Genomic DNA, 19,164 nt, shown 5'->3' on the forward strand with positions numbered 1-19,164 from the left:
GGTACAAAAAAAAAAAAAAAAAAACAAAAAAAAAAAAGGTTCCACAAATTTGCAATTCAAATTTTCTTCATTCGAACATGACCACCTACTAAAAAGGAAAGGTTTGGCTCAAGTTACACGATAGTGCAGTGGACACACAGAAACTCACACAATGCACTTCTTCACCAAACACATGAGCTTAAGGCTATCATATTTTATATCCACCTAAAAATACATTCCAATCTCAAGATTCTTAAAGAATTCATTATAATAGATAAAATTTCATTACATTCTGTTACACAGTGCATCAAACACTAAAAAGTATGAAAATAAAAATATCCCAGGAGTAATTGAATAACCTGGATACAGCACCTAAAATCCACAGGACAGAAGGTGAAATTCTGTTTAAATACTCTACAAGAATAAAATACATTAAATAATAATAGAATGCCGAATCTCTTCATTCCACACTTTTTTCTTTCTTTCCAGGAAACTAAAAGATTATTAAAGCTGTTACCGTGACATCTGCGTAACCTCTTGCAAAACCTATCAAGTATCTCTAGCCTCATATGACAAGCTTCTCCTATTGCATTTGGCATGGAAGAGATCATTGCTGATAAGACACCCTAAAGTGCCAGAAGAAAAAAGTGGCCTTGTGTTAAGTATTTATTCATATAATTAGACGTGTCATATCCATGTAAATTTAGAATACACAAGAGAGTATCTGGATGATATTGGCCTGATATTTTTTTTAAAAAATCTCTCTCTTTGGTACGGTAGCATATTAACAGTAAGTACTAGCCACTCTTGGAAGACATAACCTTGATAGTTACAAGCACAAAGTAGGTGTGGGAGTGGTAACATGAAATGAACAGAATTTGAATTTCATTCCTGTCCTGGCATTACAAATGGACACTAGCACACTAAAATGTGTATTTCCATTAGTGATAGTCCAGCAGTACTGACCTCTTTATAGGGGAGGGAACTGGACATGGAAACAGTAAGCTGTGCTTTCCAGCCAGATGCTTCCTGTTTAACCGATCTACCGGTATTTTGGACATAAAAAGCCCATTTAGTACAAATTTTGTGTAGGCATACTTTACATTGCCACAAGACATACAACAGCTTTAGTTTTAGCTAGCTAGTAGAATTAGCTAGTTTTTCCCCAACAATTTGTTTACCTTTCAGCCAGCCATTTGTTTCCATTCATTTCCGAACGGTATGAATATCAACTTGCCGAAACTTTAAAAGTTGCTTGAGAATCCATCATTCCGGAAATGATGTCCAAATAATTTTTTGTCAAAGTTACTTCATTGTTGCATAATAATGAATTTTAAAGCATGGATGGCTAATCAATTAATGACATTCTCTGAAGTTATGTTGAGTTTTATTGTTAGTAACACATTTCCTGAAAGCAGAATGTTTTTCTGCCAGAAGGTATTCCATGGAGAAAAGACTGTTTTACAAATTAAATTCAAACTTCCATGTCTTCTTAACCCTGACATGACTATTTGCTGAAAATTTATAGTAAATGGGCTTTAATATCCAAAATACCAGTGTAAGTACATGTCTTTGTCCCCTGCACCATTGGGATTGTGATGTGTTGACCCCTTACTGGGTACAATGACATGATTGTGTAGACCTACTCATTCACATAATTTATTATCACTACTAGCCTGCTGGCTAAAGTTATAGTGCTGCAAGCTAAAATGGAGTGGTTTTCTAAGGTCTTTCCCATAGAAAGTTTAAGCTTTCTACCTGTTGAAAGTCAACAACAGTTATCTGCAATAGATTCATGCCTAATAGTAACCCTTTTGAAATCATACCAACAGTGACATTAACAGCTGTAAAGGTTGATTGTGGAGAATCTTATTTTCTATTAGGTCCATGGAGGATGTTACTGTGCTGTTTACAGTTGTGTACAAATCAGGTTTTGGTTTTGTGCTGATTACTGAAATCTTTTTTTAAACTGATTTTTTTTTAAATTGCAAAGTTCTCAATCTGATAAATGCGATATGTTGTAAATGTGCAAGTGTGCATTTGTTGTATCGCAAGTAATGCAAGAGTGCAAGTAATGATATTTTTTTTGGTCCATCCTACCCCTAGGTCCTCCTGTCATCGTGTTTCTCTCCCCAGCGCAGGCGCTGAACGTGTATTTCTTTGCTGAAGCCATTCAGTAAGTTCCAGCAATACTCTGGGGAGAGCACTTTGCTGGGCTTGTGGAGCCAAAAGTACTTGTTAAGGTGGCTCTCATCGTGCCACAGAGCCTCCACCTGGTTCCTCTTGTCTGCCATTATGCCCTGGTGACAGCTCTCTGTCAGGTTCGCCACACTCTGCCACGTGCCCCCGAAGACAGCCGCGTGGTAGTAGAGGTCCCCCTTCTCCATGTAGGCCGTGGAGTTCGGGTTGTGGTCATAGGTGTACCTTTCCTGGGGGGTGTTGTAGAAGGAAGAGTGCATAAGCGCCACCGATTCCCCAAGGGCCTCCGAGCCGAAGCGACCCACGAAGACCTGGTCCACGTCCAGGCAGAAGATGTACCGGTGCCGGTGCCGGATGCGTGTCTGGATAGCGTCCGCAATGGTCTTCATGCGCATCATGGAGATGTCCTGCCAGCGCTCGTGCCGCTTGACCGGTATAATCTCCAGGGTCCTCCCTGCCATCAGGTGGAGCCCCGGCACGTTCTCAGGGGCATCGGTGAACACGTAGTACGTCACCGGTAAACCCACCATGAAGTGACGATCTGCCGAGGTCAGGAATTCCATCAGGTACAATTCCAGGTATCTGGGAAAAGCACACAGAAATGCACAGCTCATTACAATGGTGGTGTTGGTAGGCGTTAGTAATGTATGCAGCGTTGGAACAAGTTCCTAACTTCTCACAGTCAGAACATTTATCTGCCATTTTCTAACACACTGAAAAACCCATCACTTTAAACTGCAACCTGGGCTCGTCAGTGCAGACAACCCCATCACTCTCACAATTAATGCTAACCTCCCAATGGCGAATACTGTCAGTGCAACAGTGCTGCCCATTTTTTTGTGATGCTCATCGTAGATGTTAGGATCAAACATCCCATCCCACATAATGGGTGCTCCCCAGTCAGTGCAAGTAGTCACATCAGTTCGGGACCTGTGAGAAGGGAAAGAATTGAGAAAAAAAAGGAGGTAATGACAAGGCATCATTTTTTTACATGCAGATGATACTGCATCTATGACAAGCATCACAAAAAACAGGCTTTCTATGCATAAGATGCTGTTATTTACTGTTGTTCACATTCTTTACAACTGGCTGCAGAAAAGCTGCAACACATCTTTGATGCTCTGCAAAAAGCACCAGTGGACATTAAACTTGTATTAAATGCCAATAAAACTAAATACATGCTGTTCTCCAGTGCCAGGAAAATTGACTATGACAACCCCCAGATTCATACTCTTAATGGTATTCTAACTGAAAGAGTCCCCCGCTATAAATATTTATTTATCTGGGTTGATGAAAATCATTTTTAAAACCCATATTGAAACCTAGTTAAACATTCAAGGAAAATAGACTACTTTCAGCCTTGATTATGGGGACATCTGCAGCTGCTTCTACCCTCAAGCTTTTAGATACTGTCTACCATACAGCTCTTAGATCTATTACTGGTGATACACATCACTGCATAGTATATAAAAAAGTAGGTTGGTCCTCTCAACAAGGAGAGATCAGCACTGGTTTATGTTAATTTATAAAGCCCTTCTCTGTAAACTCTCGGTCATCACTCTTGGTTTGGAATACTGGAAATCATTAAACATGCTCTCAGGACTGCCTAATGCTCCATGTACCTAAAGTTAACTCTGAACTTGGAACAGCTTTTAAATTCTCTGCCACTCATACCAGGAAGGAACAGCAAAAAAACACTGAAGCTTGGTTCTGTTGTAACACGGGGATATTTTTGATCTTGAATCTTGTTCATTTGAATTGTAACCATTTCAACAGATGCCTGTCATTACTCCTCTTCTCTAATGTATTATTCTTTTTCTCCTTTTAGTTTTATTGTACCTTGACACCGTTGCAAATGAGGGTCCCACCCTCAATGAGTCACTGAGAAAGTTAACTGCAGATAACGATAAAATAAGATTCTTTTAAATCCACAGGCCACAAGTTATGTTTAAATTGGTGGCATAGTGGTATGTTGGGTATTTCAGTTTCCACACTAAAGAAACGGAACCAGGATCCAGGAAATTGAACTCTCTCAGCTGTGGTCTCTTCTCTGCCAAAAACCCTCTCTGATTTCTACCAATCAGAATAAAGCAAAGAATACAAAATAAAGGCAGACTAGGAGCAGGACGCTCATCTTAATCTTAAAAATTAATTAATTAATTAAAATTGGCCAGGGCCACAAGTTTATCAATAACAAACATTATTTTATTAAAAAATGAATAACAAAAAGTGAAGGCTGAACCATAGGGCTGAACACAGTACAAGGAAGAGAGGGATAAATACTAAAAGCCTGTAAATGCACAGCCCACTGTTCTGGTCATGTGACTCACCGGAGATCTAGGGAGCTGTCTACATTGTATTCGGTTTGTAGCTTTGTACCTGGAGGTGAACGGAATTCTCTCACAGCACTTTCAAAAAACCTGAAAATTAGAACAGACGGACAATTTAAAACATGGCACATCTTAGTTTTCTCCTATGAATCATGTATCCTCCCTGCAACATTTGTTTATGTTTGTAATTTGTTAAGTGTTTTCCCATTTTTGATAATATAACAGTCAAAATGTGTCGAAGAAAACCAACTTAAAATTTATTTAATTTGTGAAATGTAAGGCCTTTTGATAAAGGAATGACATTGTTATTTATGTTAACACCCAAAAGCATTTAAACAATCTAAGGCAACTGAAGGACACACAGTTAACTAAGAAACTGTCTTGTAAACAACAGCAAATCAGCATTGTTTCAGAGGGAAATAAATTAAGTTGTTTCAACAAACAACTTCGAGGATCACGACTCCGCATGAATTTTGAACTGTGTGCTTACACCAGTTGGGCATCAGTGCTCCCTCCATGGGAATTTAATGGTTTGCCAACATGTTGCGCATTTTGACAATGATCACGTAACAAGCAGTTTAAGAATTTCTTTAGTTTTTAGAATTTTTTTAGTTTAGTATATTTTGCATTTTAGTTTTGTATGAAGAACAATTTTGGCCATGTATAGTTTTTGTCCTTAATGGCCAAAATTGTTCTACATATAAAACTAAAATGCCTTCTAAAAAATTAGGTGCAAACTGCTGTACACTAATGTACAACTACTGCTATGTGGTAGTGTACAGCAGTGCTTGTGTATGTAGCTGCTATACGCAAACATATCCTCCATTTGTAGAGCTCATGGGTATAAGAACGATTTCATTTAAAACAATTCCAGAACTGAGATATGTAACACTGTCCATTGATTTGGTAAGAGATGTCTGGAGAATCACATTACAGCAAAACAATAATAATAATAATATACACTGCCTGGCCAAAAAAAAGTTGCATACTAATATTTCGATGGACCGCCTTTAGCTTTGATTACGGCGCGCATTCATTGTGGCATTGTTTCGACAACCTTATTCAACGTCACATTTATTTACGTCCAGAATTGCATTAATTTTTGGCCGAGATCTTGTATTGACGACAGGAGAGTCGAACCACTCCGTAAAGTCTTCTCCAGCACATCCCAAAGACTTTCAATGGGGTTAAGGTCAGGACTCTGGTGGCCATGTGAAAATGATTCATCATGCTCCCAGAACCACTCTGAGCCCGATGAATCTTGGCATTGTCGTCCTGGAATATGCACGTGCCGTCAGGGAAGAAAAAATCCATTGATGGGATAACCTGGTCATTCAGTACATTCAGGTACTCCGTTGACTTCATTTTATTGCCGCATAATGCTGCTGAGCCTAGACCTGACCAACTCAAGCAACCCCAGATCATAACACTGCCTCCAGAGGGTTATACATTGGGCACTGTCCAAAAATCCAAACGGCAATTTTTTTTTTTTGCCAGGCAGTGCATATCACAGTAGAGAATACAGAATGAAAATGCACACATGTACTTAAATTATTTATAATTTTTTGTGTGTATACATATATATATATATTAATATTTATTCTTGCATGGTCAAAGAAACATGCTTACCTTCCAGATGCTCCAATGAGAAAAAATAGTAGCAGGATGACACACCCACACAGACCATACAATACTCTCAATCTATTACACAGCCTAAAGAAACAGAAAAACAAAATCTCAAAGGATTGTACAGGCATTATGCTACATAATGTACATTCACTTCAAATTACAGAATAGTGTAGGCTATTATTTGTGTAACATTATTTTTTGTTCCAGTTAAACTCATGTTTCAGTATTCACATATACTGAAACAATGTTAGCTGCCATGCTTATTTGTGTTTAGAGTCATGTTCGGGTAAGCAACATTCATGTACAGGCACATAGGCCTGTTTACCCCTCTTAAATAGCCGAATTTGTCTGTAGGGTAGATGATCTAAAGTTTGGATAGTGACAGATTCTGTGGCATGGTCTTTCAATCTCCGTTGCCATGAGCACGATGATGTCACACAGAAACGTGGACACACTGGCCCAGTCCCAAACAGAGACCTCTGGACTTGTGGTCTATGGACGCAAAGACTTTAATGGTGTATTTACTGGGACAGGTGAGTACACAAGAGGACAATGGCTTGCAGGGCATACAAAGGGTGAAATGGGAGAAGACTTCCGACATCACCGAATACATGAAATGTTGCTGAAACACAGAGAAGCAACCTTGCTCAAATTTATATGACAACAGAAAAAGAGGTGGGCCATCCGGAAAGGCTGACGAGTGCTTCCGAGAAATCTTACAGAACAGGTTTGAAGTAAGTTACTCCTAATCGCTTTTGAAAACTAAATGGCATGGGGCAGGGGGGGGGGGGGGGGGGGGGGGAAATGGGGCGAGTAAGAAGAAATGAAATGTTTTTTTTCATCGTGGGTGCATGCAGAAAATTACAGCTGCTATGAATATGGCGGGTCATAATTTTGTCAGGGGAAATATTGGATAACGGAGCAGTCACTGAAAAGTTGTGGAAAATCACAGAAATTATATTTTAGGATATTGGTTATGCGGTTCAATTAATTTATTCATCTCATCCATCCCTACATTGTATTTACAATACTTTATGTAGTCCAACAGTATTTTCTCCTCTCCCCTTCTTGTTACTATTTTTATTTTATTTTTTCTAATGTTACTGTTTTGTACTATTCTGTCTGTTTGATGTTATGTCATACTATATAATCTTGTATGTATAGTATGTATTTTATATTCGGACCCCAGGAAGATTAGCTGCACACTGCGTATTGCTAATGGGGATCCTAAATAAATAAATAGTTCATCAATGTGGATGTCATTTAGCCACTGAAGACTACCCCTGCACTCTTATACGACTCATGCTGTTATGACAACGTTTTTCAAAACACTGCTTTTCAAAATATATCTGCTATCCTAAATGTGCAAAGTGCAAACCACTGAGTAGTACATTCTCGTACTGAAATAGCCATGTCAGTGGCAATTTGGACATAAAACTGCATATTACACATCCATGTTTTTAACAGATCATTTAACAGATGCAATTCACATTCAAATATACAGTAGCCAATGAAAGAAGAATAAAAGACGAAGATATTAAATACGGTTGGACAGAGCCTTTGCTACACATTTTACTCCTTCCTCAGAACTGACGTTGCCTGTTCGCACTTTGAAATTGCATCACTGGCGGTCCACAAGTAGCTTTTTCTGCTGTGTGACAGTAAGAATGTAGATATCGAGTCAACTTACAGTGAGTCAGCAAATGGCAGCAGCCTAAGAAGGCGACAAGCTTGAAACTCGGGGCATCTATTCCTTCAAAAAATAAAAGAAAAACAGCCACTTAAGCGAGCGCTACCATTAACATACTTCAACCCTTTGGTTAAACGACACAATTTGGGTCAAACTGACCCAAAAAAATTAGTAAATTAGTAAAAGAGGAAGGGCACTTTTGAGAGATGCATTTCTAAAACCAATGGCTCTTGTTTTGTATTTGTTGTTCTTTATCAGTATTTGTTTTGTTTTTTTTCTTCCTAGAAAACAACCTATTTATCATGTAAATGATCCCTCTTGGTTACATCCCCCATCAACATGCTCTACACTTTCATTGCTATACTGATGACATTCACATACCTACATTTTATATTTATACATGTATACACACATACACATTCAGGGATATAGGTTAGCACCCAATAAATTCAGTTCTACCTACTCCCTCACTCCCAGCTTGGATAAAAATTTGGATATCTATTCATTTTCTAATGCTAAATTGCAACAAAACAAAACACATGCTGCTTGCACAAAAAACCACCCTCAAAAAAAAAAACCCCCACTGATTTGTCTTGCTTCGCCATTGATGACATCTCTGTTGCTTCATCAACCAAAGTCTGCAACCTTGGAGTCATTTTGACTAAACTCTCCTACTGAAAGTTCACATTAACTTTTATCACAAAAATTGCACTGCGACATTGCTTGCCTCCACCAATCTCTCAACCTCATTGATGCTGAAGATCTAATACATGCGTTCATATTCATACACATACATTACTGCAACACCCCTTTCACCAGCCTCCCATCCAAAACTCTCCATAAAGGAATGTGTGTCCAGAACTCAGCTACCTGGGTACTAACAGACATCAAAAAATCTGCGCACAGAGCATCACATACATCACAGCTACTCACCACAACATGTAAAGCTCTTTGTGGTCTTGCTGCGTAATTAATAGCTTAAATTGCTGTATTACAGGCTGGCAAAATTGTGCAGACCATGCAGCCCTCCAGAACCAGTGCTGAGGACCAGTACTGTATATTAAGTGTAAATTTCCAGGGTGCAAGACAAAACCCCACCTGGGAATTTAACCTTTCAGAAGCAAGTCCCACTTTTTACCTGCTTCCAGATAAATTAACAAGTGAATAAATATAAATACTGCATTCATATTTATGAATTTAGCAGATGCTGTGTTCCATTGATTTAAGGACAACAATAATAATTTCTGTATTCACTTATTTATTTTGAAATCTCAAGGAAATTATTCATACATAGGACACGGCCTTATTCAACCCCAGTGGTTAGGAACAAATTCAATCTTCTCTGACTGTAGGATCATTTTTACGCATATGGAATTCGCCAGAAACCGTTCAATTTTGATTGGTTCCTTCATTCCTAGAAGTACCTACCTAGTTCTGCACAATGGCAAGATGCCGTGCAATTAACGAAACTTGATTAACAGGTCGTACAAGATTCAAAAAGCACTTACAGTATGTCGAGTAACTGAAACTCTACCGAGGAAATTCTACCGAGGTCGATAAATGGAACTGGGTGGTGAACTGCAGTAAAGCCGCTTCACAAACCTCATTTTTGAGAGCACTCGTCTACCGACGTTCAAGCCGAAGTTCATTCCAGGCTGCGAAGAAAAAAACAGAAATACACTACTTAATCAGATAATAGAACCTTTAGGGAGATTGAAGCTAAAATATCTCCCGAACTGACACAAATGAAGTAGGCTATCCTATAACAGTCCTTACCACAAATTCGTAAGAGTGGCGTATGCCATGCGTTTTTAATCTAGGACTTCAGCTACGATATGCAACAAGTTTTTGTTCCTGGAAAAAATGACGGCTAACTTATTCCCTGTGGAAAGCGCACGGAATAAAAAAAATAACCGAAATCAACGCAGAAAAGACTACCGATTAAAGTTAGGAAATAAAGCGGTTTTGCGAACACACTGGGAAAAAAACAACCTAAAATTCAACTCCCTCATTAAGGCAGAAATGAGCAGCGTTACATGACAAGACTTTTAGTACGGCAAATTCTGTACAGGCTAGCTAGGAGCCCTATGTAGCCTACTTACCTGAAAGAGAAATAGACTAGCGTACGTCTTCGAGTGGGGAAAAGAGACAAATTTGAAAAATAAAATACAGAACATTAAATAAAATAATGTGGTAGCCTAGCACTAGTCAGCAGACTTGCATAAAACGATGTATCCTATTTCAGTAACTGCTCAATAATAAAAGTGGACCAGAAGCCAGATCAAGCGCCACCCAAATGCATCCTCAACCCGTAGTAGAATATCTACCCTTCCAGCAGACTGCCGCAATTAAAGCCTAGTCTCGTCCGAAGTTATGCTAGTTTCAGTTAATGATCGCTACGCTTAACTATAATAAGACGTACAAATAAAAGTTTGTTTGCTAGCTTAGTATTCACAATGCTATATAGGCTATCCGGGGGGGGGGGGGGGGGAGCCCTCTCGGGAGTCGCACACGCTAGCTCCTGCCACCCAACAGCAACCAGGTTTCTTTTCCCACAGGAACCCACCCACCACAAGGAAACCAGGACGAGGCAAGTAGGCTAAAAGGCAAATTTTTCATTATACAATTTGTACAAGTAGGGTACGCCACGGTCTCGAACTAACCCGTGCCCTTACTGCTTCCCCCCCACTCCTACACCCCGCTACCTGCCGATGACCCCCCTTGTCAAGGTGGGCGAGGGAATGGACCCAAACGCGGAGTCAAAAACACCCAAAATCCACAGTGAACGCAAAACCAAGAAAGTTGCTTTTAATTAGAACAATAAACAAGGGAACAAATATTAAACCGTGCAGGGGAAGTCAAAAGGAGAACAAAAAAAAAAAAAAAAACCAAGGCAAAAACAAAACACTGGCAGGGAGGAAAACACTCCCGGCAAAACAATCACACGAAGGACCACAAACCGAAACACAATCCAATACGCACCCAAAAAACAAACAAGGATCCAGCACCTGAGCCAAGGAAGAAGGGAACTTAGACCAGACACTGACGAGACACAGGAGGGCACCATGAACAATCAGGCCACAGAGAGGGAAGGGAAAACGAGACAACCCACAAACAATAGAATAATTGAAAGCAATAATACAATTAAACAGGGGGAGCAGAACACAAAACAGAAGTGCCACCATCTGGCGGCCCAACAAGGAAAGACAGACGGAAACACAGAACCATGACACCCCTTCCCTCCCACGGAGCCCCAGCACAGGTAAGAGCACACTCCCCTCACACACAGCACACACGTAGGCCACTGCTGTTTTCCCCCTCTATGCGGTTGTTTAGGGCCCCACCCGATCCAATGGTACTTTAGGTAAATAATGTAATTTTTGTAATTACGTATCACAAAACTAGCGGTATTATAAAAACTGAAAGGCAACCGAATTTGATAACATGCAAGAAGAATTTTGACCATGGAAACTGCCCGACGCGCACGCGCCCCTCCAGTCGACAGATTGTTTAGGGCCACAGAAATCCTAGGGCCGGCCCTGCCTTCCACCCGTCCACACTTCATCCCTGCGGCCCGGAACACTCTGCATGCTGTGCTCCGACCGCCACGTGAGGATCTCGCTGCACCCCACACTATGCAGGAGGGAGCAGGCACTGGTTCCAGTTCTGGTCTGCTTTCGCCTATATCCCGGACTGCACCGCCGCACCCCGCACTCTGGCCCGGTCCCGATAGTGGTTACTGCCAAGGTGGGGAATCGCTGCATTCTCCCCCCTCGTCAGGGCCAGCGCAGTGGCTTTGCTCACAGGGCCAGCGCAGCGCCTCACAGGATCACTGCAGCGTTCCTCCTCCTCCGGGACCGCCTTCCAGGAAGCCACCGCCAGACAGAAGAGACAACACACTCATACAAAAACAAACGAAAGCGAAACCAAAAAAAAAGAAGCGAAAAACCGAAGCTAAAAATCCTCTCATGAGGAACTCCCTCCATCCATCCATCCATCCATCCATCCGACGTCTCTCCTCTGTAGGCTACTGTCACTTGCCTCCCCTTTATACCCACACAAATCACTAATTACATAGCCTACGGAACTCAGCTGCGCCGCTCCCCCACCAGATAAACCCGCAATCAGCCCATTACCCTGGTGTGCATTCGACACCTGGATCCCAATTAATGAATTCCCCCGTGATTCCAGCACAGCGAAGCCGGTGGCTTGTCAGGCTCACCTCCTGACAGTCCCACTGAGCTTTGTAGTAGGCCCTGCGGTGACCTGATGTAGGCGCAATGAATAAACTGGGTCATTTTAAGATCGGGTAACCTGAACTTGAAACCACACCGAACCCTGACTTATTTCTTCTATCTTTCGCATACATCGATTTAAATTGGTCACATATGCATGCAATTGATGTTCCACACGTGAAATAAAGTGACATAGGCCTAGCATACAAATACAGCCATTCTACATAACGTTTATAGCCTAATGCTGTAAATTAAATAGCCAATATTTCCATGATTAATTATTGCAAAGGTGAACTGAAATCACCAAAAAAAAAAAAATCAAAAAGTCCGTGGCAGTGGCACTGGCACACACAAAAATCAGACCTAAGCAACAGGATAAGGCGTTAAGCCGTACAATCAATTTTTCTAATCCACCAATGATATACTGAGGGAAAACGTGGAACACCAGGACATGATGGAGCTCCGCTCCCATTCTCAAATCTTGACAAGCTTCCGTTAAATGCTACCATTTGGTTTGTATGTAAATCATACAAACTTGTAGGTTCACTGATGTCACACCAGGCGCAATGCTTTGCATTAAGATTCTAAAGTTATCCGGCGTCAGCGCCTCCGAAAATATCACAAAGCCTGTAATTAAAATCAAACTCAGCTGTTTTAAAGTCAATGACAAGCTATCCGTCTTTCGGCGGCATGTTCCGGCAATTCAAAGATGTTCGTAGTTTTATTTGAAGGGGTTCCGTGTTAAGTATCGTAATTTTGTTTTCCAACAATAGGATCTTGATGCATACCAGGACGTTGCACTAAGGTACACATTTACATATCAATTCAAAAAGAGCTGGATTAAATAGCCTCCCGACATACTGCGGACAGATCTTCAACAAGCAAATTTGGTGGCGAGTGCTTCTGAATTATCCTTCTACATTTTAAATGTTTTTCCTCAAGATTATATCTTAGACACAATAGACGAAGCCGTATGTGTATGGAAGCCCGTCTCTGCCACATTAAGAAAAAAGTTTGCTGAATTGCGACTTTATTTCTCGGAATTCCGACTTTATTTCTCGCAATTCTGACTATTTCTCGCAATTCCGACTTTATTTCTCGCAATTCTGACTATTTCTCGCAATTCCGACTTTATTTCTCGTAATTCTGAGTTATTTTCACCTGAATCATCAGAATCAGATGAGGGAACAAGTGAGGAGGACGACGAGGTTGCAATTCATGAAAAGGGCCAGGATGGTGGCATGAGCAGCAGCAGCAACAGCGAGGACAGTAGTGGTTCAGAGGATGAGGCAGAGGCAGAAGCACACCAGAACAAAAGAGCAAACAAAAGAGCACTGTATGTATTATAGTGATGTGTGTGGGACTATAGAAGAAGACGAGGCAGCCAGCAGTCTATATTCTGTATGTTTGTGTCAAACACTAACATAGGTGGCAGTGTAATATTGCACTTGATCATACAGTTGTCATAAGGTTGATTGAACTTAGTTGAGTTAATAAAATAAATCAACTTAAATTGAATATTTCAAATTTAATTATTAGGGGGTCACCCTCAGCTACCCTGTTAATGGTACAGCACTCTGAATACTGAACCCAGAATAACTGGAGACCACCCTTTATCAACCTCGACACTTAAAATTATTTAGCGGGAATTGACCCTCGTATGGCGTTACTTACGAGTCGGAGTGTGGAGAGGAGAGGAAGAGAGGAAAGAGTGAGGAGAAAGTGATCCCCGAGATCCAGCTGAGGCAGCCACGCGCTAAATTCAAAGCCGGAAAATGCAGCTTTAGACAGGCCAGCTTGATCGGCGACACCGAACTCCCAACGAGCCCGTCGGTACTTCAAGGCGTCAAGACACGGTTCCGAAGCGGTGCTAACACTCTTAAGTCCAACGGTCCAGCGATCCAGGGTTATTCGGCGGGGACACCGAGGCTAGGGTAGCTCCCTAAAATGACGTGAGCCACGGCTCGGGTACGGAGGAAAAGGAAAAATGGAAAAAGATAGAAAGCAGAGAGGTGGCCTCGGTGGCCACTTAAGACCTGGTTGGGATAGGACGGTCTGAGCTGTCATTGGCTATTTGGAGGGCACACCTTCGTATCACGTTCGCCGTTCCCATTGTGGGGCAGGTTTCAATAACTTTGATAAATGAAATTAAATTTTGATCTAGTTGGATAATTATTTAGCAATGCAGGAAAGGTGGATATACTTTGTACCCCGACTTTCGTTGTGCGTATTAAAATATACCCATAACAAACATGATTACTTTTGGTTCAGGTTACGAGAAGATGACGAATTATTTCTAAGTCGTGCAGGCTACCGAACTCAGAAACGCGATACTGTAATATTCTAATAGCCTGCACTCACTTTGAGTTTTTCAGACCTGTTGGATATTGTAATTGTAGACTTTCCTCCATTCGCTGGTGTGAATGAAGCGGCCTTGAAATACTGAGGGTGCCCACTAGTCGCCGGTGGTGCTCCGTAGGGATACGCACAGAGCCGGCGCTAGCGGGTATGCAACGTATGCAATTGCACGGGGGCCCGAGCTTGACCAGGGGCCCACAGGGCCCGTTGAAATGGTGGGTGAAATGCATTGAATAGCCTTTGCGCCAAATACTCGCAACATCTCAGCTCTGAAAAGTAACCACACATTTTGTCAAATCAGAGAACAATATGTTGATAATGAGGGCGTGCCCGGTAACCGCAGGGGGTCTCTGTCCAATAGCAGCTTTCATTATTGTCTTGTCATTAATTGAATGATTTGATCGCGGCTGCGCACATTACTTACCATAGATTACAGTAACGTTAGCTAATTTAGTTTACACGTTTCTTGACAGTTATTTCTCAAAAATGCAGAAGTCAAAATCGGGCTTTCAAAAGCGAAAAGACAATGCAGAAGACTTGAAAATACAGAAAAATAGGCTAGAAATGACAAAAAGGTTTATTCAACGTGGTTCACAGGCGCAGCACCAGCGGCGAATTTGCCGCCCACGGTTTCTATTGGTGACGATGCTAGTAATGCTATCGGCAGATGTAACGTTACCCCATGCTGAGGCTTCCCTGGAGCCTGAACCATCCACGGTAAATGCACCTCAACCGGAGGCGACACCGTCCACGTCACTGGCGTCAGATGCAACTCAAACGGAGGCTAACGTTATCCCAGAACAAACACGCACGGCAACTGTGTACCGCTTAGATAGTTAGTTCGCGGATGCTGTCTGTGTACTCTGCAGTCTGCTAATGATATTTAGTTGGGATTATTTGTGTGGTTATGAAGCAATGCTGTAGCTAGTTTGTTTACCTTCTCACTTTTGTATCTGGCGATTATCTTAACAGTCTATTTGGTTGGGTGTGTGTGTGTGGGTCTGTGGCATTTGTAATTGTTTGTTGATCCATCTGTTTTTATCTGAAAATAAGAGATGCTTAATGCCCACATAACTTGAGAAGACATTGTATTATAATGTGCTATATAAATACAGTATATTATTATTATTATTATTGTTATTATTATTATAACGCGATGTCTGATTACGTAATTAAAATAGCGTTCCTCCACTAGAAAAATCCCCACTACACCACTAAAAGTAACCTGATTATTGCGTGACTGTTTTCAAAATCATTCTGGTACATAGGCTAACGTCAAAGTGGAGGTACTGCAGCTCTATTTGTGTACTATGCCTCCACTATGTGCAAGGAGGTTGTTAATCCCCCCACCCCACAATTTTTTTGCTACTGACTTTTAAAGCTCTGCATGGACGTGCACCTGTGTACATAACTAACCTGCTCCTACTTTGTAAGCCCACAAGGTCACTCCGATCCCAAGACGCAGGCTACTTGGTAGTCCCAAGAATTCCCAAAAACCTAAAAGGTGGTAGGGCTTTCTCCTACAGAGCCCCACTACTGTGAAACCAGCTTCCAAAATGTATAAAGGAGTCAGACTCGGTCTCAATATTTTAGTCTAGATTAAAATGCACCTTTATGCTCAGGCTTATAATCAGTTATAGTCTAGAGACAGGGTGGGAGAAGCCTGTAGTCATAGAGCCTTGTGGGGTGGCAATCCTTTCCTGACTGTCACCTGTCAATCAGCTGTGACCCAACTTTGCATGGGCTGGCTCTTGATAGGTGGGTATGGTTGTCCACCCCTCATGACTGCATGGGCTCTCCATCCCTGTCCTAGTAGCTATGCAGCCATATCTTACTCCTGGCGGGGCCCCCCCAATGCATACTACTGCCACTTTACCCACTGTCTGCTATATTGCAAATTCCCTAATTGCCATTTCTACCTTCTTCCCCACGCTGCCGGCGGGGCTCTTGCCCCAATCTTCGAGAGTGCTTCGAGGGTCGTCTGGTCTCCCCCACCACTGCGGTCCAGCCCTTCTTTAGTCATTGCCTCCACCCTGCCCACATCTGTCGCCACCTGCTGCTCCCCATCACCGCCACCCGGCCCCACCCATCATCTGAGCCTCATTATAAACCCTATAAAACTGACTGACATGTTGGTCACCAGTCGGCACCCTGAGCCAACCAGAGGAGGATGGGTTTCCCCCCTTGAGCCTGGTTCCTTCCGAGGTTTCTTCCCATCTGCCACAGGGAGTTTTTCTTTGCCACTGTTGCCTTAGGCTTGCTCCTGTGTGGGTTTAGGCCAGGGTTGTCTGTAAAGCGTATTGTGATAACTGCTGTAAAATACGCTATACAAATAAAATTTGATTGATTGATTGATTGACTTTGACCACCAGTCCACTGCTACACCAAACAACTTCACTGAACCAGATGAGCTCTCCACTCCACTGTAATACTTCTCTCTATTCTTTGACGATGAGGTTCTTGATATGTTTGCTAACCAGACCAATCTGTATGCCTGTCAGCTCACTGGATGCAGCATCAATACCACCAGTACCGAAATAAAAGCTTTCATTGGAATGAAGCTGATGATGGGAATAGAAAAATGCCTGCGGTGGAGGATTACTGGGCAGCAGAAGCAAGATATGATAAGGTTGCAGATATTATGCCAGTTAAACGCTTCAAGTGTTCATCCAGGATGCTTCACTTCCAAGACATGTCCTCTGACGCCAGTGAAGACTCTCAGGTGAAAAGAAGGCCTATACTCAACCACATGAGAAGCAAGTGCATGGAAGCTGAAAGCGAGAACCAGTTCTCAATTGACAAAATGATGGTGCCATACAAAGGAAAAAAGGCTGGAAGTCTGCGGCAGTATACAAATTCCATGCTTGCACAAACACAATAGTGTTGGTGGAGGTGTTTTGTGGGTGGTGCCATTATTTGAATTGTTCACTGAATGGTTTTTCCCCACAGTTGATGGTAGACACCATCTTAAGTTCATCTGAAGCTGCCATGTACAGTTTCACTTACAGTATGATGAATTACAGTTGGTAGCGGTATGTACCAGTCAAGCTGGTTGCAGCCTGTCAGAAAACCAACCAGAGAAGAATTACAATGGGTAAACATTTAAAGACAAAAGAATCAATATGGAAAAAAGAATTACAGTACATACATTACCAGTATGCTCGGTCATGTCTTCTTCACCCAGACAAACCAAGCAGTTACACTGCAGTTTAATTCTAAATCTCTTTATTCTCCAATTTTTGTCAGTATTACATTCCCCAGTGCATGTCAGATTTATTACACAAGAACATTTTAAGTGGTAATCACCTGATAAAACAAATGTCTCTCTAGGTACTTACTATATACATTTAGCATACATTACATTACATTACAGGCATTTAGCAGACGCTCTTATCCAGAGCGACTTACAACTTTTTACATAGCACTTTACATTGTATCCATTTATACAGCAGGATATATACTGAAGCAATGCAGGTTAAGTACCTTGCTCAAGGGTACAACGGCAGTGTCCTTACCCGGGAATCGAACCTACGACCTTTTGGTTACAAGCGCAGTTCCTTACCCACTGTGCCACACTCCGTCCCATTAAAATTTTCTTCATTCGAACATGACCACCTACTGGCAAGGAAAGGTTTGGCTCAAGTTACACGATAGTGCAGTGGACACACAGAAACTCACACAATGCACTTCTTCACCAAACACATGAGTTTAAGGCTATCATATATTATATCCACCTAAAAATACATTCCAATCTCAAGATTCTTAAAGAATTCATTATAATAGATAAAATTTCATTACATTCTGTTACACAGTGCATCAAACACTAAAAAGCATACACAACACATGCAGCCTATTTCTCAATTGTACTGTACAATCTGCATCAAGTTTTGATTAGATCAAGATGGCCATGCAGTACCTTTAAGGTTTTCAGTGATGAAGGCCAGAGGTCAGTTCTGTAGGTGGACAAATATAGCCTACAAGATGTATTAGATAGACAGGCCTTTGCTTCCTGAGCTTAGTAAGCTAGCTACACAGAGAGCAGACTAGACACAAAAGGTAAAAGGTTAAAACTTGTATCTCTAAAAATGGAATATTCTAATCCTTGCCCCAGATCCAAGATGTGATCACATCATCCATTGTGGTGGAGGCACAAAAAAAAAAAAAACAGGTTCCACAAATTTGCCATTAAAATTTTCTTCATTCGAACATGACCACCTACTGGCAAGGAAAGGTTTGGCTCAAGTTACACGATAGTGCAGTGGACACACAGAAACTCACACAATGCACTTCTTCACCAAACACATGAGCTTAAGGCTATCATATTTTATATCCACCTAAAAATACATTCCAATCTCAAGATTCTTAAAGAATTCATTATAATAGATAAAATTTCATTACATTCTGTTACACAGTGCATCAAACACTAAAAAGTATGAAAATAAAAATATCCCAGGAGTAATTGAATAACCTGGATACAGCACCTAAAATCCACAGGACAGAAGGTGAAATTCTGTTTAAATACTCTACAAGAATAAAATACATTAAATAATAATAGAATGCCGAATCTCTTCATTCCACACTTTTTTCTTTCTTTCCAGGAAACTAAAAGATTATTAAAGCTGTTACCGTGACATCTGCGTAACCTCTTGCAAAACCTATCAAGTATCTCTAGCCTCATATGACAAGCTTCTCCTATTGCATTTGGCATGGAAGAGATCATTGCTGATAAGACACCCTAAAGTGC

At 41.4% G+C, this 19,164-nt stretch overlaps 1 protein-coding gene across 6 annotated transcripts; it reads right to left on the bottom strand.

The window, feature by feature from the left end:
* Positions 1-737: 737 nt before the first annotated feature.
* On the bottom strand, positions 738-13,957 carry LOC118208255 (alpha-1,3-galactosyltransferase 2-like). Of its 6 annotated transcripts, none has more exons than XM_035382752.1 (7): positions 13,938-13,957; positions 9,430-9,482; positions 7,828-7,890; positions 6,138-6,221; positions 4,509-4,598; positions 2,971-3,108; positions 738-2,760 (listed from the first exon to the last, which is right to left on the bottom strand). In XM_035382752.1, the coding sequence occupies exons 2-7, from the start codon at positions 9,474-9,476 to the stop codon at positions 2,082-2,084; spliced, it is 1,101 nt and encodes a 366-aa protein (XP_035238643.1). In that variant the 5' UTR covers positions 9,477-9,482; positions 13,938-13,957; the 3' UTR covers positions 738-2,081. The 6 variants fall into 6 exon arrangements, with proteins under 6 accessions (XP_035238643.1, XP_035238641.1, XP_035238645.1 ...); XM_035382750.1 differs by having other exon boundaries at positions 13,737-13,940; XM_035382754.1 differs by lacking the exon at positions 13,938-13,957 and adding an exon at positions 11,632-12,341.
* Positions 13,958-19,164: the final 5,207 nt, after the last annotated feature.

This window comes from Anguilla anguilla, chromosome 11 (assembly GCF_013347855.1).
Source record: "Anguilla anguilla isolate fAngAng1 chromosome 11, fAngAng1.pri, whole genome shotgun sequence".
NCBI classification, from domain to species: domain Eukaryota; kingdom Metazoa; phylum Chordata; class Actinopteri; order Anguilliformes; family Anguillidae; genus Anguilla; species Anguilla anguilla.